The sequence below is a fragment of the Megachile rotundata genome, chromosome 14 (genome assembly GCF_050947335.1).
Source record: "Megachile rotundata isolate GNS110a chromosome 14, iyMegRotu1, whole genome shotgun sequence".
NCBI lineage: Eukaryota > Metazoa > Arthropoda > Insecta > Hymenoptera > Megachilidae > Megachile > Megachile rotundata.
The window spans coordinates 14,988,685-15,011,964 of record NC_134996.1 but is presented as its reverse complement, the minus strand read 5'-3'; the positions used below and the strand labels follow the sequence as shown (position 1 = coordinate 15,011,964).

The 23,280-nt window shown below is 27.1% G+C and overlaps 4 protein-coding genes across 16 annotated transcripts; 1 reads left to right on the top strand and 3 right to left on the bottom strand.

The window, feature by feature from the left end:
- Positions 1-508: 508 nt before the first annotated feature.
- LOC105663812 (mitochondrial nicotinamide adenine dinucleotide transporter SLC25A51) lies at positions 509-2,749 on the bottom strand. 2 transcript variants are annotated; one of them, XM_076539419.1, is made up of 3 exons: positions 2,615-2,749; positions 1,477-1,728; positions 509-1,388 (listed from the first exon to the last, which is right to left on the bottom strand). In XM_076539419.1, exons 2-3 carry the CDS (start codon positions 1,621-1,623, stop codon positions 675-677), a joined length of 861 nt encoding a protein of 286 aa, XP_076395534.1. In that variant the 5' UTR covers positions 1,624-1,728; positions 2,615-2,749; the 3' UTR covers positions 509-674. The 2 variants fall into 2 exon arrangements, with proteins under 2 accessions (XP_076395534.1, XP_012150689.1); XM_012295299.2 differs by lacking the exon at positions 2,615-2,749 and adding an exon at positions 2,089-2,431.
- On the top strand, positions 2,622-9,424 carry Acadvl (Acyl-CoA dehydrogenase very long chain). 2 transcript variants are annotated; one of them, XM_076539403.1, is made up of 8 exons: positions 2,622-2,643; positions 3,577-3,784; positions 3,877-4,095; positions 4,175-4,603; positions 4,678-4,941; positions 5,031-5,387; positions 5,458-5,670; positions 5,764-9,424. In XM_076539403.1, exons 2-8 carry the CDS (start codon positions 3,665-3,667, stop codon positions 5,899-5,901), a joined length of 1,740 nt encoding a protein of 579 aa, XP_076395518.1. In that variant the 5' UTR covers positions 2,622-2,643; positions 3,577-3,664; the 3' UTR covers positions 5,902-9,424. The 2 variants fall into 2 exon arrangements, with proteins under 2 accessions (XP_076395518.1, XP_003707587.1); XM_003707539.3 differs by lacking the exon at positions 2,622-2,643 and adding an exon at positions 2,749-2,890.
- Positions 8,416-10,351, bottom strand: LOC100875954 (leucine carboxyl methyltransferase 1). The gene is made up of 4 exons (XM_076539418.1): positions 10,001-10,351; positions 9,278-9,461; positions 8,845-9,196; positions 8,416-8,756 (listed from the first exon to the last, which is right to left on the bottom strand). The coding sequence occupies exons 1-4, from the start codon at positions 10,208-10,210 to the stop codon at positions 8,552-8,554; spliced, it is 951 nt and encodes a 316-aa protein (XP_076395533.1). The 5' UTR covers positions 10,211-10,351; the 3' UTR covers positions 8,416-8,551.
- A 946-nt stretch (positions 10,352-11,297) lies between these two features.
- On the bottom strand, positions 11,298-23,132 carry Gyg (glycogenin 1). 11 transcript variants are annotated; one of them, XR_001097209.2, is made up of 10 exons: positions 22,973-23,132; positions 18,517-18,652; positions 18,163-18,337; positions 17,782-18,071; positions 17,456-17,636; positions 15,499-16,506; positions 14,764-14,967; positions 14,579-14,687; positions 14,010-14,085; positions 12,795-13,011 (listed from the first exon to the last, which is right to left on the bottom strand). XR_001097209.2 is itself a non-coding variant. In XM_012295292.2 (9 exons), the coding sequence occupies exons 1-9, from the start codon at positions 22,977-22,979 to the stop codon at positions 11,582-11,584; spliced, it is 3,540 nt and encodes a 1,179-aa protein (XP_012150682.1). In that variant the 5' UTR covers positions 22,980-23,132; the 3' UTR covers positions 11,298-11,581. The 11 variants fall into 11 exon arrangements, 5 of the variants coding, with proteins under 5 accessions (XP_012150682.1, XP_012150684.1, XP_012150685.1 ...); XR_001097210.2 differs by having other exon boundaries at positions 12,795-13,006; XR_001097211.2 differs by having other exon boundaries at positions 12,940-13,011; positions 14,010-14,112.
- Positions 23,133-23,280: the final 148 nt, after the last annotated feature.

The window sequence follows — 23,280 nt, the reverse complement described above, 5'->3', positions numbered from 1 at the left end:
CTACTTTTCGGAATTTCAAGAGACGTCAACCATTGTTCAAACATTATATTATTATCAACAACATTTATTTATTCATCGCAAAGATTCTTTGAATAATATGTGATAAATTGTTTTCACTAAATTCTATAGCATAATTTTATTGGCACTATGATGCATAATTAAACTAAATACTTATTATATACAGTATATATAGTATATATAATATAATATAATACATGAATTAATAAAACTAATATTTTATTTTGAAATGTATATTTCAATATAAAAGTATTTTATTTTTTTTATGAATAGCAAATAAAAAAGTAATTTTTCATATTTTTGTAGAATATTGTTAATTAAGTTTATTGATCGCCGTTTATTTATTCAAATTAATAAACCAATATTTTATAATATGTTTAAAACATCTTCAATCCTCTCATCTTGAAAAACGATTTAATTACATGAAATTTTTGTTTTCATATTATATACAATTAAGAAAACTAATTATATCTTTTTATACTATTATGAATTACTTATAAAATAAAAATTTATTTATTTCTGTGCAGTCCTTACTATTACAAGTAAAATGTGCGAATAATTGCTGCAGTTATAAAGTACACTTCATTAAATTACACATTTTACAATAATTGGATTTAATATAAATAAATATAAATAAATATTTCTAAAATAAAACATTATAAGAACATGATCTTTTTTAGAAAATCATAAGATGCATTTATGACTCCCCAACTAATAAATGATCTCATACAGTTTAAATGAACACCTTTATAAAATGACATTATACTTCTATTTCTAGCAATATATATTTCACGGGTAACAGTCATAAATTTTTCAAAGTTACCTCCTATTTTTGACTGCATATGTATTTTTATTACATTCATTGGATAAAATACAGTACTTGTAAAACCACCTATTAAAGCACCATTAATAAAACTTGTTAACAATGATTCTTGTTCACCTACCAATACTTTTGAGTGTTCTTTCAAAATAAAGAACATAAGATTAGAACAACTATTCCTATATATAATTGGAACTAAACCACGATAACATTCTGATATACCATAATTTTGTAATAAATATTTAAATGCGTGGGAAGTATTTTTAAATTTAGCATGATACCGCCAATCTTGTAGCAATGTTTGTACTCTTTCAAGTGGCATAAGTATAGCCTCAGCAGTACCAGCAAAATGGGCTGCTAATATTCTGGTTAATATATCATTATTTGTTAATGTGCATAACCGTTCTTTACAGCCTTCATACATACTAAACATTACACTAACCGAAAGAGTTTTCTGACAAAGGGGTGGTAAAATTCCACGATACAACAACCGTATTCCTTCTCTAGATATTTGTTGAAACGCAGTATTAGCTGGTACATCTTCCAAAATCTATGTAATAATAATCATAATAATAATTTATATTCTTAAACTAAATATCTGTTATTTAATATTGTATATAATAATGTTTATTACATACCTGTCTAAATATAATTTTATTAATAGGGAAAGTAATAGATACATTGATAAGCGCAGCTCCCCAACCACAAAAAAATTCTTTAAAATCATTATTTTTGAGTGTTAATAATGATCTTAATGAGACGTGTTGCGAATTAACGTTACTCATATTAATATTTTATGTAATAATTTGTTCAGACTATAATTTAGGGAAACCAATCATATTTATCTTTTTAATTACTTTTTTCATGTAATATTAAATAAATTGTTTTACCTGTAATAATTGAAATAAGCATAAAAATTATTTTTTATAACTACACATATATTATAGTAGATATTAACTGTATACAGATAAAAATTAAAAGAAAAAATTTGTATAACTATATAAAAAAACTGAATTTGGCCCAAGCAAATTAATTAAACTCGGTATATTGATGATAATGTATTTATTGAAATATATAATAAAATATATTTATTTGTAAATAATGTAAAATAAATTACAAATTATTATAAATGCCTAACGATTAAGAAATAAGTAGAATGCAGTATATAAAATATCAAAGATAACATTATGTAATTTTTACGTTTTACAGACACTACAAACAGGATAAGATTTTATAAGCATATGACTTACATTTAGTGCAATTCATGGTTCAACCCATATTCTTAAATTATATTGTACCACACATCTGTCACGAATTAACAAATCAAACATTCATTTCACATTTCTTTATCGAATACTACAAGTGATACTGATTCTTTAGATTCCGTTGTATCATCAAAATTTTAAAGTGCATTTTTCGAAACGACCAATTAGAAACTCGAGTATCAACCAATAAAAATTTGCGAAACATCAAAATGTAGGATGTAACGAACCATATTAAATAAGAATACACTCATATGTTTCTATTATATAACATAAACATTTGAATTATGAAAAACTTTATACACGACTAATGTAATTGACAAAGTTTATAATACGAAACAATCTACTTATTATTAGTTAAATACTTATTATATACTTCTATTTATGTATAAACGTATATTCGCACAGCCTATATATATATATATATATACACACATATGTACATATGCATTATACGTATAGATATATATAAACATCTGATTCATGCGTATAAAAGACAGAGCTTCTTACGAACCATTTATAAATTAGTTGAATTTATCGCAGGTTAGTAACAGTAAGCGGAGAAGTAGTATTGTGTCAGAACCTTGTCCTACTTTTCACATACAAAACTAGTCTTATGTTGTGTTCTTTTAACTGTACTACATTAATTTGATATAGTATTTTAAGACAGAATTGTTATAAGCATTATAAAGAATCCATAAATCAACAACTGCTTAAAAATGTTACGAATTACAAATGTTGCAATGCTCAAACCTACAAATTTAGTGAAAGTCTTTGACTCAAATATTAGGTGAGTTTCTTTTACTTATACTTTCCTTGAATAATACATATTCAACATACATACAACCTGTTGCTGAAGCTATATGACACATAACTGTTTGGAAAATCTGTCAAAAGAAAAAAGTAGGGAACATATGATTTGCTTAGATATCATATGTATGTATATTGCACGTATAGGTGTTTGAAATACTCCTGTCCAAAATTATTTTTGAAATCAGACAATTGAATCAATGTTAAATTGTTATTAATGAATTCATATTTTAGATATGTATATGATTTGTGCTAATTGGACTTTGGACAGATGACATGTATAAATAAAGAGATCATGTATCTTACTCTGCCTTTTTTTAGAAATTTTTTTTATATTTACAAAAACCAAATAACAAATATATTCGTTTTAAGGATACATATATAAAATATATATGATTAAAAAACATTGTTATGTTTATAATTAGTATAAGTTTCATCGGTACTGGATTGAAAAATTTGTAAACAATTTCATAATTTAATAAATATAATAATAACATTTGAAAAAGATAATACAAAATAACAATATTTAATTTCAGGATAAGAAATAATTATTCAATAAATGTTTCAATAATTAATTTTTTACTGTATTTTAATTTATCATATTCATAATAAAAGAAAAGTATAATGTGTAAAAACAAAATTTTAAATTATATATATATTTTTCAGATATTTAGCAACACAAGCAGCTGTAAAAAATGCAACAGTGGAAAAAACAAAGAAAGGCACAGGCATAAAAGAAAGTCAATCTTTTGTCATGAATATTTTCCGTGGTCAGTTACAAACAAGTCAAGTATTTCCATTCCCAGAAAGTTTAACTGAGGAACAAATTGATACATTGAAAATGTTGGTTGATCCTATAGAAAAATTTTTTGAGGTAACAAAATTATGCAGAATATGTGAGAAATTTTTTACATGTATTGGTCACTATTATGATAAATGAAGATTACTTAAAGTTTTTTTTAAAAGGAAATAAATGATCCTATGAAAAATGATGAAACTGCCTCAATAGATGAAAAAACTTTAGCAGCAATGTGGGAACTTGGAGTATTTGGACTTCAGGTTCCACAAAAGTATGGTGGATTAGGATTGAATAATACTCAATACAGTAGATGTGTTGAAATCTGTGGATATCATGATTTAGGTGTTGCTATCACTTTGGGTGCACATCAAAGTATAGGATTTAAGGTATACTTTTTTAGGTATACTTTTATGTTTATAATATAACATTTTTTAAAGTAGAAATATAATAACATTACTTTTACAGGGTATACTTTTATTTGGTACACCAGAGCAAAAAGAAAAATATCTTCCAAGAGTTTGTAATGGAGAATATGCAGCATTTTGTCTTACAGAACCAAGTTGTGGTTCAGATGCAGGTTCAATTCGTTCTAGAGCAGTCAAATCATCAGATGGATCACATTATATTTTAAATGGTAGCAAAATTTGGATATCAAATGGTGGTTTAGCAGAAATAATGACTGTGTTTGCACAAGTTCCTACAAAAGATCCAGAAACAGGTGAAACTAAAGACAAGGTTACTGCATTTATCGTTGAAAGATCGTTTGGCGGTGTAACAAATGGACCACCAGAAAAGAAAATGGGTATTAAATGCAGTAATACTGCAGAGGTATATTTTGAAGATGTTAAGATACCAGTAGAGAATGTCTTAAATACAGAAGGACAAGGTTTTAAGGTATTGTTTATCTTAAATATTAAAAAATCCGTAGAATTTAAAATGAAGTCAACACATACACTATACTATTTTAGGTCGCAATGAGCATTTTGAATAATGGTCGATTTGGGATGGCAGCTGCTCTTTCTGGGACTATGCGTTATTGCATTAAAAAAGCAGTTGATCATGCGACACAACGTGTACAATTTGGACGTACAATAGATAGTTATGGAAGTATTCAAGAAAAGTTAGGTCGTATGGCACTGTTACATTATGTAACTGAAACACTTGCATATACAATTTCTGGTAACATGGATAATGGGAGTCAAGATTATCATTTAGAAGCTGCAATTTCTAAAGTAAGATTTCTTTAAAAAGTTATCGTGTGTCTTTACTAAACCAATGGTAGATTTTATATGTTATATAAAATATGTAATAATTATTCTAGTGTTTTGCAGCAGAATCCGCATGGTGGGTTTGTGATGAAGCTATTCAAGTATTGGGTGGAATGGGATACATGAAAGATGCCGGTCTCGAACGAGTTATGCGAGATCTTCGTATTTTTAGAATTTTTGAAGGAACTAATGATATTCTTCGTCTTTTTGTTGCTCTTACTGGGATACAGTATGCTGGAAGTCATTTGAAAGAATTACAAAAAGCATTTAAGAATCCTACTGCTAATTTAGGATTGATTTTTGAGGAAGCAACAAAAAGAGCAACACGAGCAATTGGATTAGCATCAGCACCTACTTTTACACATTTAGTTCATCCAAGTTTGCAAGAAAGTACTACGTTATGTGCCGAGGTTTATATCAGATTATAATATTAATATTAACATTTAAGATTAACCATTAATTAATAAAACGGTTTTTTAGAGCATTCAAGCTTTCGGCCAATGTATAGAATCTGCTCTTATTAAGTATGGACGAAGCATTGTAGATGAGCAATTTATTCTAAATAGAATAGCTCAAGCAGCATTTGATACATATACTATGGCTGCAGTATTAAGTCGAGCAACTACGTCTGCTAATAAAAATCTTTCAAGTACGGAACACGAGCTTCTTATGGCTAAAACTTGGTGTGCTGAAGTAAATATATATTTCTATTGATATCTTACATTATATTTATTTAAATTTTTAAGGTTGTCAAATGTAATGAATATCATCAATTATGTGTTACAGGCATCTAATCGTGTAAAGTATAACTTAAAGTCAATTTCATCTGACACACAGTTAGACATATTTAAAAATTTAAGTAAAATTTCGAGGAATATGTGTGATGTTGGAGGATATGTTCAACTGAATCCATTAGGTTTTTAATTATACATTAAATTATAATAACTTACGATAAAAATTAAACTGAGAGTTAAAAAATATTTGAGTAAATAACATAATGCTAGAGGTATTAAGTTTATAATTATATTGAGTATTTTTGATATTTTTACACAAAATAGATATTGTAAATAAATTGTTATAAAAAATATTATACACATAAAGATAGATGCTATTTATTTTTCGTTAATCCTCACAAAATAGTGAATTGAATTCTTAAGAAATAGATTAATATACATTACGTTTGTGTAATTTTTTTGTAGTAAACTAAATTAAGTAAAAGTGTATTTATTCTTTTGATTATATATTGGACATAATGTTATATAATAACATTACTTTTGCTTTATTTACCATTGAGGATGATTTCAGTATTAAAGATAAGAAAACAAAGTATCAGAGGTATTTTAAATTATAATTGATATTCATTCTTGATTATTTTCTTCTAATTGCAAGTGCACGATTTAACAGTATCACAACATTACACAAGGGTAAGAATGTACTTTCCGATCATTTTACATTTTTTATAACATGGAAGCACACATAATAATTGCGTAGCTATTTTATGATTAAAAGTTTACAGCATCCATATAAGACATTAATAACGTTAAGTATAGCATAAAATACATGCAGAAACATAGAATTATATATTTTTATACTATTGAAGGTATTACTTAAGTTTGAGATTCAAACTATTATTTCTTTTTTTGTAATTTATAACTTAAATTTACCACTATTATCCAAAGTTTTTAAATACGCAATAAATCTTCAACAAAACAATATACGATATTTATTACTTGAAATCAAAGTGTTACATTTTGTAACAATAATTAGTATAATTTTATAAATACGTTAGTTTTGTTAATCGTACATTGGCAGTGTTTTGATCCAATTTATTGTAATAAAACATATAATAATCTGATTCTCAAACTTCAAGTTATTTAAAGTATTTAACATGTTTAATAAATATTATTAGATATAAATAAGATAAAATGACGTGAAACTATTATAATGAGGTATGATTTTATCATTGAATATTTAAAACTTGAAATTGGAAAAATCTACCATTATTGATAGATATAACTATTATCTTTACTTTTTTCAGAAAAATAGAATTGGATTATTAGATTATTTTGTGGATTTGTTACTCCAGGTATGCAATTTTTTTGGAAACATGAGCTCTAATAGTATGACCTCACAATTCTTCTGAAATATTTATATATTTTTTCTATATAATATATCTTATGATCTAATAAGCCTTGATACGAATATATTGGTACATGTATTATTGGCAACAAAAATATGTGTATAATTAGAGATAAATTAAAAAATCAATGCATTAAAATATAAAGTAATTGGAGAATAGCTATATAAATGCAAAAAGTTTATATTTTGTTTAATTTGCATATATTACAACCCTGATGTTCCTTCATAAGCACATCTTTATTGACTCAACAATTAAACTGTTGATAATTTAATGAATCTGAATTCGGCGAAATGAAATGGATTTAAATACTGTCTTGTAAGTACACTAACAATTTATTTCCTGAGAACTTTTTACTAACATTTTATAACCAATATACTTACGGCGTTGATGGGGAAAATAGAATTTCCTGTACATAAAATTTGTTCTAACATACCAGATAATATAATATTTTAACAGTAGCATAAGTTACACTATTCTGTAAATACCAATAGCAGCGGTGTTTTAATCAATCCTGTTTGCATGTGTAAATAATTAATAAAATTGAAAAAAGTTTTAAATAACATACTCAAATATTAATTTTCAAAACGTACATTGTTGTATTTTTTGTACTTAAATAAAATTCCATTTTCGTTGCATATTATTACTTTACATGATAATTATACTAATTTGAATTATAATCACATGGTAGGAAATATATGAATATACTTAGAACATATGTAAAAATGCAATTATTCAGTAAATATTATTAATGTCTTTCTAGTATAAAGTGATGTTATATACGAAAATAGTGGATTTAGAAATGCTTAACATTATTCAGCTAAAGGAAGAATAAAAATGTTTAAAATATAATATCTTATGGAATTGTTCGGAATTTAATAAATTAGTTTATCCTGTCAAATTTAATTTTATATTTATCAGTTCAAAGACATGAGAGAGTTTTAAACTTTCATTAATGTTTTGTATTACAAATATCATGAAATTTATAGCACACAAATATAATCATAATCATAACATAAGATAATACAATGAAAGTAAATATTTATGTACTAAATCATTGCTTTTATGAAATTTTACTTCTAATTTAAAACAAACATAATATATTCAAGTAAAGTTATATAAGTCATACGTTCAAAAAGTAAAGAAAAATACATATAAAACTGATATAATTTAGTAATTGTAGAAAGTTTATAAAATTAATTTTTTAGTTAAAATACAATATTCTATTTTTCAAGATGATATTAATTTTACCAAATATATAAGTGTTCTAAACAAACTTCTTAATTTAATTCATACCAAAATCCAAATTTAAAATTTATTCATTTAATTAATAAACAATGATTTTGTGTTATTAATTACCACATATGTACTTACAAGCTTATAGATTTTTAGTGGTACAGTATTACTACCTGGAGTAACTTACAGGTGTTAGGAAAGCTAACCCTGTGCTATAGACAAATTTTTAAATGTTTGTCCATTCCAAGCAACCGAGATGCAATAATGTTGCAGTAACTGAATCAAAAGTTCTCGTTCATCCAACATTTCTATGTGTTCAATTCGATTACGATCAGTTTGAGGCAGTGAATCATAGACCTCTACCATTGTCCATGCATTAGAACCTTCCCAATTGTTTATTGTAAAGCTAAAATATAATTAAGGATATAATTAGGGATTCATTTTATTGAAAAGTCTTTAGTAATTCTAAAATAATATACAATGTATGAGTGTACCGTCTTTGTTGAGTTTCCAAAGATTCACAATCTTCAACACCTGCCAATAAACATCCACGACTACGTAAATTAGATAACATAACTTGACCAAATTTGTCCTTCATGTTTACTTGTTCATAATTAACAAAAATACTATTTGGAAATTTTCCAGCAAGCCATTTTAACAACGCAGAAGCTGCACTAGTGTCTATATACACTAAGACGCATTCTGCAAGGAACATGGTTGGTAAATTAAAATTAACTTCTGCCTGTGTTAATTTATTAATAAGTTCAGATATGTGCCGCAGATCTATTCCCACCAAATGATAATTGGCAGCATGTAGATCTGTTGTTGAAAATCTAATTTCTCCATCTGTAAAAAATAATAGAACCTGACTGCATATGTTCATACATATAGTGTACAATTATACAATTATCAAATTTAATACTTTACCTTCCGTATTTAACATATCTATCAACTGTTTGTGCTTTTTGATGTGATAGCATTTTCTAGCAGTGATATTGGGGAAATCAAGTTCTATAAAATTTGCTGGACTCTTCCCTGCTTCCTTGAGTCTCCAATAAAGTGTATCAAATCCAGCACCCAGATTTATGATTTGACCTTTTTCACCTGACAGCTATATTTGTTATAAATTAATTGTTTACAAATAACTTCAATAAGTTTGTTTAAATGTACATGCATAATATATTTTTTATAACATATAATTCATATAATTAAATTTCATTAAATGTTATCATAATCTTATATACATATATAAGTTTTTTCTTTACATATATAATTGATAATTGGATGTACATATATTATATCTACTTATTTTAATTTACATTTTGTTAAATTATTATCTATATAAAAACACAAAACAATTCTTAATTTTCATTTTAAAAAATCTAACGACTAAAAATTTTTTCAAAATTGTTTGTTGATCTAAATTCAGAAATTTAAACGTTCGTACGAGATTAACCTATATATTACTGTTCCATGACAAAAGGAGAACTTCGGAAATTAGGACAGGGCCTCGGCCAGGTCAAGGTTTCCGACACTGTACGTCCTTTACTACTTAAATCAGCTGTATCCCGGATTGTTTCTATCCTGTTCTAGGTTATGACAATTTCTAAATTGGAATTATAAAATTTAAAAAAATTTACTAATACGTACCTTGAGAAACTTGTCAACAAACACTTCGATTCCCTTCACCCTCGCATAATAACCACGATTGATTTCAGGGGCTTTTCGTCCAGTTTGTTTTACGAAAAAGTTGATAAATGGATCAGACCAGTAACCAAGTTGTACCGCGTATCTTTTGCACTCACTTGCGTCATCGTTGGTGGCCTGTATGGCCTCATCATCAGCCATATCTTTAATCATTACACTAATTTTTGCTCACTTCAGTTATGATAAGTCATTATTTTGCGACTTTTTTAAATTTAAAAAGCCGATATTTGTCACTCACTGAAATCTGTACAAGCGACCATACTGCTTCAGACTGTGTAAGGACTGCTATACATAGACTCGTTTCTACTTGCTGCGCAAGGCGCAAGCTTGCACCTTTTGAACGGGTTGTCTGACAGTAGGGGTATCCTCTGATGGTTCACATTACGTCTACATGGAAAATAGTCATTTGTTTTATCGTAATTTTCCAGTAATACAGTTTATCATTGTAATTAACATTACTTATAATCTATAAGGTAAAATAATTAATAACACTTTTTGTAATAATATAAAAATTATTTTTACTTTTTAAATGTACATTTTGTGTAAACTGGAATCAATAATTCTAACTGATATTGAATAAGATATGTATAAATATTTTCTAAAACAGTTTCTATATTTACAGATATTAAAATAGTCAAGTATACATAGATAAAACATAGATTAAATGTGTATTAATACACTTTTAATGATGAACTGTCATTATAAATATCAATGAAATAAAATGGGAGAAAAAGGGTAATTCAATTGCATAAGAATGTACACATACAAATCAGCTTTATTGTTAAATTATTAAAAGATTTTACAAACTATAATAATTTTTCAGTTAATAATAAATAAAATTATATTTATTTTGATCTTAATGAATATGTCAAATAACATATATCTAGTTATTTTTTAAATTATATCATGATAGAGATATAAATTGATGCACATAAGATATATGTATTTTTCAACAAATTAAGAAGTTTATAATATTTGTTTACTTATAAATTATTGAATGAAATACATTGTTTTGTTTTTTACAAAAAAAAAAAAAATGTATACTTTAATATTCATTGATCAAAGCTACTTATGAACAAATTATTAAATAAATTGAAGCTAATATGAGTTATTAAATAATTGAAGCTAACTGAAGCGAATAAAGAATATTAGTTGGACACATATTAAAACATTACAAATGATATAAGTTTTTTTTTCAAAGATATATGTATATATATATATATAAACAAATAGATTGGAATAAAATATAAAAGAGCTTTATTTAGCATTGACACATAGAAGACACATAAGAAAATATGTATAAATTATGAAGCAGAACATAACAATGGAATATGTTGTGTATGATTTTCAAAGTATTTAAAACTGTCAAAAGTATGGGTGATACAATTCAAAATGTATTAAAAGTATAAAAAAAATTAGAAGAGACTAGCAAGTATCACCTTTTATTGATTTGTATAACTCTTAGTATTCAAATCCTTATTTAAAATATTTTTGTAATCATTGTCAGTTCATGTAAAGTAATTATTATTCTATATCAGATTTTTTAGTAATGGGCTTTGCTTTTCTCTTAGGTGGAATTGGAGTAATAGAAGTACTGGGTGATGAAGTTTCAGGAGCAACTGTATCAGTACCAGAAGTTTGTGAAATTTTTGTACTTTTTTTAACAACTTTTACAGTTTTTTTTTGTTTACTAGAACTACTATTATCTGCACCATCATCCAGTACTTCTTCTGATTTTGGTTTTGTTTTTTTTGCAACCTTTTTCACTACTTTTTTTACAGCTTTCTTCTCACTGATATCACCTTCAGTTGTTTCTATAGGTTCCTTTTCAGATGCTGACTTTGCTACAGATTTTTTTATAACCTTCTTTGTTACTTTCTCTTGATCCTTTGAATCTTGCACTGTAAGTTTTGAAGCACTCGTTGAAGGTACATTTAATTCCTTTGTTCTTGAAGGCCTAACTGGAGTTTCTTGTGATTGTGATGTTTTAGTTGTTTCACATTCTGATGGAGATTCAATTGATTGTATCAATTCTTTTGGACAGCTTTCAATTTCTCTCACTTTATGTGTTGATTCTGTTACCTGATGTAAACTTTTATCAGGACTTTTCTCTGGTAATGCTACATTCTCTGCAATACTTGAAGTTAATGTAAGATCAGAAGTAGATTGTGTTTCTGTAAGAGTACATTCTATTTGTTCTGTTTCTGGTAAAATTTGTTGAGTTTCTTGTGACTTTGATTGTAATTCATTTAATTTAATGGCAGCATCAATATCTTTCATTGTTGTAGTATCACTTAAACTTAATATGTTCTTATTTTGTATAAGGTTGTTTAAAGAACCTGAACCATTTATATGTGTTCTATCTTTTGTTTCAGTTATGTGGATAGGTGTTGCTGTAGAGGAAAGAATTTCTTGTGTCATTATTTGAGAAATTGGCATGGAGTCCTTAGGTTCTAATTGAAGAACAGATTCTGCAACTTGTATTGGTACAGGACTGACTATCAGACCTTCAGGAGCAGTTGATGATTCTTTTGCATGTATTTCATCTTTAATATCAGATTGTTTTATTTTCTTAGTATTTACAGCAGCTTCGATTTGATAAATTTCAACTGTGTCAGCTGGTACTGTAGATATAGTTGTCAGCCGCGGATCTTGCTTTAATAGTGTATCAGGGTCTATGACTTCTTCACGAGATATTTGCATTGAATGTTGTGTAGGAGAATCCACTAATGTATCATATGCTTTGTTTTCTGATTTTATTTCAAACATTTTAAGACTATTGATTGTTGTTTCTTCTGATACTGATAATTCTTTCCCGTTTTTTGTGACCGAAGATATTGTATTAATAGCTTGTTCGTCCTTCTCTGCTGATTTAGGTATCATAGTTTTACTGTCTGTTATAGGAACATTGTTAACTAGAGATTGTTCTTCAGTACGAATGGTTGTCACCTGAGCTAAATAAAAAAAATAGAATTATGTTAAATATTGAAATATAATAATTTATAGAAATGTAATATGATATAGTCTTTATCATGTAACTTCAATCCTTAAACTTAAATCCTTTTAAACATATTTTCTTTAACAGAAATGTTAATTTTTGCTGATTTGTACGACAAAAATGTATGAATGAAAGCATATAATTAATCATATATTACACATACAAATTATTTACAAAATTACTTGCTAATGTACGCATATATATATATATATATATATATGAAATTTTCTAATTTTAAAACAAAAAATATAATGATTGTGATAGTTCATTATTATAAAAGTGCTCTTATTGAATGTTATTTCATGCAAAATACAAATATTCATTGTTAATGTAAAGCATGTAGAACATGAATTTAACATATGTTTTGTCCGAAAAATGTTACAAGCATTAAAAATGTTATGTATAACAAGTAATGTAGAAACACATCTCATGCATAGCAATTAATTATTTAAATTCTTCCAAATTAAAACAGAAATAAGCAAGTTATTTAACATACATATAATATTTTTGAAATACAGCGTTTAAATTAATTGTTCAACGTAGGTATTATTATTTGTATATATGTTATATTGGAGAATTGAAAAATAATTCATCACTAAACTATTTTAGGGTTGAAAGTAGATTAATGAAATTTTTATATAACTAACAGTTATGATTTGTTTTCATAAATACAAATAAAATTTGATTTATTATACATAATGAAACTACACTTAAAAGTTGATATTGAATGTTAAAATGAAATAAATTAAATGAGTAAATATTATGTTATATTAAAATATCATAAATTAAATGATATATAAAAATGTGATTTATTATAAAATGATATAATTTTAATAATATAAATTTCAATATAAGTTGTGTGCTGTTTTAGTTGTGTTCAATTAATATTTCTAATTTATTGGAAAATACAATTATAAAAATCGCGATTGTGATGCGAGTTTTCAAAATATTTACCCCATTAAAGCAAAACGACATTACAAGACGTAGCAATGCTATGGCGCCAGGATCTGTTAGTTGCTGTCCTCCGTTCCTGTTTCAAACACTTAAACTTGATAAACTGTATAAAAAACATATTTTTTCACTTTTTTAAAACATAAGAAATTTCCGATATAATATTAGCTACCTTTTGTATCCAGTTTTAATTAAATAATATATTCTTACAGTAAAAATTTCATTTTGAAATATGAGTTTAAATACCACATGCTGTATTAAAAAAAAGGGGGAAAATAAAATCGCAAAGCGTGTTTAAAAAACAGTTAATGGCTTTGCACTATGAGCACTTTAATCTTCAAATTTATACATAGATCCAATCATTGCTTGAAATTATCATTGATCGTAATTGTATTTTAATAAATTTACATTAATATGTAGTCATAATTGTCACATACATAGTATAAAAGAAATGTTTTGTAACTCAAAAATTTTGTTCAATTGAAATACTTTTAATACTATAGTCATTGCCACCATAAAATATTTATAATGCATAATTTTGTAGAAATTTTTTCTATGAAAATAAAACATACCAGCTTTTGCATCCACTTCATCTGTAGATTCAATTTGTTCAATAGCCTCAGTCGATTTAATAGATTCAACAGTCTTATTAGTTGTAGTTTCCGCAACTTTCGCTGTTTCCTGCAAATAAAATTATACACAACTTAGGACTTAGGTTTAATTTTTATCGACTTAATCATACTAATCGATCATTTACTTTTGGAGGAGATGGTAATCGCGGAGGTGCAAGAGCAAGTGTTTCACAGATCTTCTTCCAAATATTATCAAAACTATCACGGCCCATATAGTCAATGTGTCCCTGTTCCCAACTTTGTTTCCGCATATGTTCTTCTAATGCAATTTGTTCAGCACTTCTGGGTTCACCTAATGTCATCTGAGCTAATGCACCAGCAAGACCAGCCTATGAAATCAAACACAAATAATTCTTATTATAATTTATTTATAGTGTAATAACTGTAAAAAATAAAGGAATCCAAATTAATTATAAACAGTAGTACATTTATGTAATACTTGAACAAGTTACCTTAAATAATTATACTATATAAATTGCATGTATTACAAACATATAAATAAATAATAGATAAATTTAGTATAAGTTAATAAACAATTAACATTAAATTGTATTGTTGATTCAAAACAAACTATTAAGTTCTAAGTACAAAATACCATTACTTTCTTTATTTATACAATTATAGGACACGGTTGGAATATGCAATATTTACCAGGATTGATAGAAATATTTTCTAATGCAATTTTATATTAATTATATTAAAACTGCAAGTAATGTTCCAAAAAGTCTTAGATATAATTTCTTAATTAATATTTGATAATTTTATACATATAAATTAGATTATGAGAAATTACAAAAACTATGCAATTAAATGTGAATTTTACTTTAAATCTTAGAAGGTATATGGGAACAATTACTTACATTTGAATTGTTTATATCTTCCATTATGTGTGAGTCAGATTGCGATGCTACATTATGGAAATCTGTACAAGGTTTGGAAACAGGATAAGGAATAGTAGATATCGGTGTAACAGTCTGTTTGTCTGTGATATATTTGTTTTCATTTTGTTCAACATTTTGCTCAATATTTTGTTCAATAGCTGGAAGATTATTTTGACAAATTATATTATTTTTTACAGCTTGATCATGATCAAGTTTAACATTTAAGGATTTCTGTTTTGTCAATTCTAAATTAATCTGTTCGTTGCAATAAAAATTTTGATTTTTTTGCTCATGATGTATACTTTGTTTAGTATTGATATTATCGTACATGTGATAATGATTACTTTGATGGTCAACATAAGATCTATTATGTTGATTATTTACTTCTTTTGATAATGATTTGTTACTATTTTCAAACAAACTTTGAGAAATATATTGAGAATCAGTATGTTGATGTTGAGATTCACTAGAATAATAATTTGGAGTACTATGTACAGGTATATATTTTTCAATACTACATTGACTTTGCCAATTATCTGATTGATCTTTAGAAATGTCTTTAGAATGGAAAAAAGAGTGCTGTTCATTTTCATTAATGAATTCGTTATATTGTTCTTGATTATGATAATGTTGAGTATGTGATGGAGTATTATTATATTCATTGTACTCTTGATTATGATACATTTCTCTATTATGTTCAGGGCGTGATTCGCAAATATGTTGAACAGAATTTAAATAGTTATATTCATCATTTAACACAGATATAGATGAAGAGTTGTCAATTGTTGAATAATACTGTTCAATCTTGTTATCCTCTACACAGTAGTTTTCCCACGGATCCTTAAACTCTGAAAAATCTGCTGATCCTAAATGGATATCACTCTGTGTTTTGTCTTGTACTTCTGCATAAATAGGACTTTTTGGAATAAAGGATTCAAACGGTATAGGAGAAAATTTGTGCCAAATTGGAGCCAATGTGCTGGTGGCCTATGCAAGCATCATGCCAAAACAAAAAAAAAAATGCACATTCATCAGTTGGTTAGTAGGAAACTAATATAACAGTGTCCATTTTTCTTGTACCAATAATACTATGTAGAATATGTGTATGGAATAATAATAATACTAAAAATATCATTATAAATTAATTAAATATATAGAATGGCATTTCTGAAATAAAAATGTTTTATTATTTTAATATTTTAAATACTTATAAACTAATATTAAGCAAAATAAAAATAAAGAATGAAAACAAATTGATGAAGTATAAAATATTAACTTAAATAATTGATTCATATTTATCAATTTATATAAAAGCAAGTTATAAGTTCATAGTTATTATAAGACAAAAGTGAAAAAAAAATGGACACTGATCTATGAAAAAAAGTATTATAGAAACATTAAATTAAAGTAGATTAATAATTAACATATTTTAGTAAATTCATAAAAATGTAATTTTAATGCAACTTAAATAAAATTATTTCTTAAGTGCAAAATAATCATATCAGTAAATGCCACTCTGAATTAATAATAATAAGCACTAATATAATTTTAATGAATATAATACATATTATTTATATGCTTGCTATGTGCAATATATACAATTCTAATTATGTTTCTATTAAAGCATTTTTACATGTAATAATTGCATGGAAACAATTGTGAAATGTTACCTATACTACTTTAATACACACTTCAAAAATTTGCAAAATAAAATAGTATTTTAACAAAATAAAGCATGTTTCTTAAAATCTTACCTGATTTCCTAACATTTAATTTAGTAACTTATTACTTTCTTCTTTGATATTTAAATTCTTATCATTTAATGACATCACACAAAAAGAAACGTTTTCTACAGTATTATGTGCAGTGTTTTATGAAAACTCATAATTCAAGCAATACACTCATTACATTACATAAAGAAAATAATTAAACCTACCATAACAGGTGATAACTGGGGATGCACTTTTTCACAAAAGATGTTCCACCATAATTGTAACAATGGCTGCAAATGTACAGAATCCACTGGTGGTTGAACAATACCAGTTAACGTATCAAAATACTGTAACCATGGTTTTGTAATACCAATAAAATGTATTATTCTAACATCATCCCCAAATCTGATAAATAATAGTATTTATAGTTATTTCATTTTGTATTTTTATATTTGTATTAAACTTTGTTTATATACTTTGCATAAAGATGGATCAAATCTCAATGATTAAGGCATATAAAAATTATAATTAAATAAATAAATTTTCTTACTGTTTGAAAGCAGGAAGATATGAGTATACAGCGGTAGAGCACATATTATAAATAAATGGTAGATGTTTAGAAATGTCTTTATGTGCCCAATCACTAAAATACATATTTAGTAAACCTTGGTCACCACCATCAAATGAACCTTTAGCAGCAGCAAAGGCAGTAATAGAAGCAAAAGTTTGTTGCGATGGTCTGTATACAAATACACCAGAATTGAAACAGTCAGGCCAACCCACATCCGGGGCAGCAGATAGTTCTTCTCTTTCAAATAATTCATCACAATTTCTAACAACCTATCGTTCATAAATTAACAATTAAAAACATAAACTTCATGCACCAAAACTAGTTATATCTTGATTAATAGTAATTATTTTAAACACTCACAAGGGTATCTGCATCGAGAAAAACGCATTTCTCATATTGAGTTAATCTCCAACAATGCAATTTAGTAAATGTAATACCCAATTCTGGTCTAGCTAAAAGTGCCAAATTAGCTTCATCTTTTGAATCAAGTACATTTACTTCCATTACTACAGAAAAAACTGCTGACAATTTGTCCCTATATAAATAATAAAATAAGTTTACCAATAAACAAATTTATTCATATTTATTCAGATTAATACAAAATCAAATAATGCTTTATCTACATGTAACTTGTACAGTTTATGTATCTGCTACTAAAGAATCAATAAAACTGCAACTATATATATAAACATAAATCATGAACAAAAAGCTCACCTCATTGTTTCCGTTACTCCTGGAGTAACTAAAACAGCCAATTCATGTTTGGTACCAACTCGACGTAAAGAATGTGCTAAAACTAGAGCTCCTAAAGAATAAGCATCATTCGTGGCCAATGTAACCCAAGCGTATCCTGTAATTAATAATGATAAACATTATGATACAAACACTTCTGTAAAAAGACTGACTAAATTCAAATTAGAAATAAAAAGTTTAAAACTCGATCAGTAGTTATATAGAATTATGTTTGTACATTACATTGATATTTGCAATATTATTACAGTAACAAGTAGGTAAGTTATACCTTTCTAAAGTATTATATAAAAACAAAGACAACACTAACAACTATGTAGTAAGAAAGCTATTGATAAAATAATAGCAATAAAATTATTTTACAATAGCAAAAATTTGTGTATATTAATTTTAATTTTAAAAGCATATTTATAAAAGTATTTTTTTTATATTTTCTTGATCTAATTCTAGAACAAGATAAGTATGCACGTTAATTCAGAAAAACTTTCAAAACGAAAAACGACAAAATTAGCCTCGAAAGATGTATCTGCTAGATTAGTTAGATTTAGATTCGTGAACTTAACTACGTGCAACTTGTTTTTCGTCAATAAGAAATTCAGTTACGTTTTATTTATAACTCTTTCTATTTCCATTTCCCAAATGCCAGTGCACGACTGTGTGTTTAACGGAACACCGAATTTCTTGAAATTCGATTCTAATTTTACTGGATAATATTCTATTTTTAATCATTATCTGGGCATTAAGCTAACGGTATGTCGCAAGATAAAGAGAATGAAGGGGAAAAAGAAAAAATAACTTCTAAGTAATAAATAAAATAATTTACTATACTGCTATTTTTGATAATAAGTTATCAGTTCTTGGGATAGCTATTACTTAAATGTACAATTATTACAAGAATACTTTCAATATTGACTCTACTATGCAACATGTGTTTCATCTAATTACAATGTAGTTATATTAGATATGTAGAACAATTCTGTGTAGAATTATTGCATACAGTGTCGAGCCTTGAAAATGTACCGTTCACGTTTCTGAAATGGTCGCATTATACGTATTGACATTGAACAAGATATTAGATTTCCTATGTTAGATGCATCTCACGAAATTATTATTATTATAATTATAGAAACGATGTAACATCAAGTCCAAACTGCTACAGTTAATATTCTCTTTCATAATCAAATTTGACTAGAATCAATTAAATCGTATAATTATTACGAGAGTGCGGTTTGTATCTCGACTGTTCCATAATGAAGTTATTAATTTAATTATGAATTTAATTACAGGAATGTATAAATACGGCGGGATCGTCGTTTATTGCGAGCTGTTGATAAGCTAAGTTAATCGATACTTCAGGAAATATATTTGATTTCTAGATGGAAAAACGGAAATGAGATGGGACTAATTCTTGAAGAAGTCGATACGTAGGGCATTGTTTGCATCTTCGAGAAATTGACAAATTTTTTGACAGTGATGGATACATCAAAGGTGTCGGTACAATTAAATGCAACCGAATGCAACGGAACGGTAACGAGTCACGGATGTAAGAAAGAAGGGAGGGCTCGTGAAAGAGAATAGATACAGGAGAAAAGCTCAGATTTCTGCTACCGGTATTCTCCGAAACAACGCGCCTTTATCTTTTTTAAATTTTTAAATCATTTAGCATACACAACGATATTTTCATTTTATTTGTTTGCAAAACAAGAAACGATCTTTGATATGTCATGAAATTTTGTTTAAGAACAAAGGTTGAACGCCATTTACTTTATCCTGAGACTGCTTCGAAATTTCGGTCGAAGCAAAATATGAAATGAAATATTCCTATGGCTTTGCCAGACTAGTATCGCGCACAAATTTCAAGAAATAATGTTGGCTTTAATAATAGTTTACGCGTAGATTCAATGCGAGAAAATTTGGATTTTGGCAAAGAAGTCATTTGCGTTGCGTCTCTGGCATTTTCCAGAGGTGAAAAAATGCGGTAGAATATTTATCTTGACTATGAGAAACGCGGTGCTCGGCTTCTCGCATATTATAATACGCAGACGAAACCCGAGAGGCAGAGTGCCGGCGTCGTTGTGCCACACAGGTTTATATTTATACAAGCCGACCAGCTTATAATAGCAACCCAGCCTCGCGTTTGTACAAAATGCATTCATATACCTTGCCTTAGGTCAAGCACTTGTCACCCAAGTCTGACTAGATTTCCTTATACGATCATATCACACGTGTGAGAATCGACACTTTCTGCATATAATAACAATATTAATTATTGCCATCTATTAATTTCTAATCGTAGTGTTTAAGATAGATTTAGAACAGGTTAATGTGTTTCTAGTAAACTCAACTAATTTTATTTAATATCTAATTATTGTTATTTGCAACTTAGTCTGATTGTATCTGGTTTCAATAGAGAAATAATATTTTCAATATTATCATATATGGACACGTTGTATTCTGCAAAGTATTCCTACAAATTTATTTGTTGATTAGTGTGTAATATGAACTATGTTTTTGAGAATAAAATTTACTAATAAAATAGAATATTGTAGTCATTCCAATCCGAAAATATAAGTTATTATTCATAACTTCGATATCGGGAATATGTATTTACGGATAGTTTCGATTCGACATCGAGTACATATCGATACTTTGCCTCGATATAAGTAGGAAGTGCAAATATCGATGATAAGTTAAAACAATTCAACAGAACTTTGAAAACAATGAAAATTTCTTTTATATTATAATCTTATAATCTTAAATAATAATATTACTATAATAATAACGCGTATGAAGCAAGATAATAATAATAAGATATAACTGCGACTTTGGATTTAATTACAAATCGATAGATATAATAATGTGTATTAATTTTCCTAATACATTTAAACAATCATTACAAATTAGAATACCGAGGCCAACGTAAACGAAGGTCAAGAATCAAGTTATATAAAAATAGTGCTCGCTTATCCTATGTCAATTGAGGTACAGTGAACTTAACGATCCGAGCTTCCGCTTTAATATTACTATGCTACGTATGTGATGGACAAATATTTAGATTCTCTAATAAATTACTCAAGATTAAACTAGCATGGGGAATTTAATTTTCACAGAATTTTAAACAAATTTTATTATCTCTTTGATCATCTTTTCAACTTTCTCCTACGGTAGAAGGACCATATTACAAAAAGAATTACCCGATAAAATAACTTTCTCAATATCGAAATTATTTTTCTTGTTTTTTGGTCTTCGTGAATGAAATTTCTAGTGGATGTATCTTTGCCGTTACATCATCATGGCATGTTGATCAATAAATGTATTAATAATATTATCGAAGCGGCATTAAATAATCTCTGGTTACCGAATATTAAATTAAGTAACACGAATGAAGAGTAACTAAAACTGAAGAGAAATATTTACGATAAATGATAGACGCATGTAATATATCAATCTTTATGTACATGTAATTTGATTCGCACGAAAAAGAAATTGTGGATATATGTAAGAGTATGTATTGTAAGTAGAATTTTTTTTTATACAGTTGAAGTAATTTTATCACCTGTAAGATAAATATAGAAAGATAGACGAGATTTGGCAAAGAGCCGCAATTTCTCCCCCAGACGGCTAAGAATAAACTGCAGGAATAGTGGTATGAGTTATTTTATTTTATGCAGAAGAATTCTGCGTCTAATATAACAAAACATAAAATATATTTACATTTCAATCGAAATGTTAGATATTTATATAAACTTGAAGTATAATAAAGCAATTTTACAATTTATAATGTTTGATTTATGTTATATAAATTTTGTTTACACGAATATTTCTCATTATAACAAGTATTAAAAGACGTAATTTAAGTAGCTTAAACGAAGATGTTCAGTTATGCTGAAGAAAATAGAATATTGGGCCGAGGAAGAGACATTGCATGAATGGAAAAGATAAATTAAAATGTCAAACAAACATAAATAAATACCTTTAAAAAGTACCTGATTAAATATGAAAAATATAAAATATTAAATTGGCGCCAACTGCCTATGAAAAGAGTAAAAAGTTCTTGCGCCTGCGCGCAATGGAAAATCGCAAAGACGAGCGCGAATTGGACCGATTTTCGTGCAATAAAATAAATAAAAGAAGCGGTTTACGATTAATAGAAAAAGATTAGGATGAAACATATTTTACGTGAATGAAAATAAAATTATGATGGCATGAGAAAACGAAAATGACATATTTTTACTTTTTAGAAGGTTAATATTCGTTGTCTATAAGTGATATAAATCATATGAAGGTCATTGGGTCAAGACCGGTTACCGGCGACGTTATCACACACCCTAAATGAACTCTCAATGAACGTAACCTTCAGGCAAAATGCACAAAATAGAAAGAAACGTAGAAATGGATGTTATAAACTTTCTGTACTTACCACCCATTTTTGGCAATTAACTTTGTTTCTTTTTCAACAGATCAATTTTACACACTTAACACTTGCCGATACCCACACAACTGACAAAAAGTCGTACGCACTTCATCAGCGCTACGATACGAGTGACGACTTGCGACTCTCCTTCCATGCCTCAGTGTTCTCCCCACCTTTCAACTTGAATACGCTACCATTCTATATTATCAACAGAAAGTGTTGCAGAAGTTATTACACAAAAAACTTTAAAAACAAAAATAATTTCGTATAATTTTATTTCAAATTCGGTTTTGTGTGTAAAATTATTTATTAGG

Coding starts and splice junctions, on each gene's coding strand:
- LOC105663812 (XM_076539419.1), bottom strand. CDS start 1,623: ATGAGTAACGTTAATTCGCAACACGTCTCATTAAGATCATTATTAACA. Junction 1,389..1,476: donor ATAAAATTATATTTAGACAG/GTATGTAATAAA, acceptor ATTATTACATAG/ATTTTGGAAGATGTACCAGC.
- Acadvl (XM_003707539.3), top strand. CDS start 2,820: ATGTTACGAATTACAAATGTTGCAATGCTCAAACCTACAAATTTAGTG. Junction 3,785..3,876: donor CTATAGAAAAATTTTTTGAG/GTAACAAAATTA, acceptor TTTTTTTAAAAG/GAAATAAATGATCCTATGAA. Junction 4,096..4,174: donor ATCAAAGTATAGGATTTAAG/GTATACTTTTTT, acceptor TTACTTTTACAG/GGTATACTTTTATTTGGTAC.
- LOC100875954 (XM_076539418.1), bottom strand. CDS start 10,210: ATGATTAAAGATATGGCTGATGATGAGGCCATACAGGCCACCAACGAT. Junction 9,462..10,000: donor TTGTTGACAAGTTTCTCAAG/GTACGTATTAGT, acceptor TAACAAATATAG/CTGTCAGGTGAAAAAGGTCA. Junction 8,757..8,844: donor TTGGAAACTCAACAAAGACG/GTACACTCATAC, acceptor ATTATATTTTAG/CTTTACAATAAACAATTGGG.
- Gyg (XM_012295292.2), bottom strand. Junction 17,637..17,781: donor TATCTTCCTGCTTTCAAACA/GTAAGAAAATTT, acceptor ATTATTTATCAG/ATTTGGGGATGATGTTAGAA. Junction 16,507..17,455: donor CCCAGTTATCACCTGTTATG/GTAGGTTTAATT, acceptor ATGCTTGCATAG/GCCACCAGCACATTGGCTCC.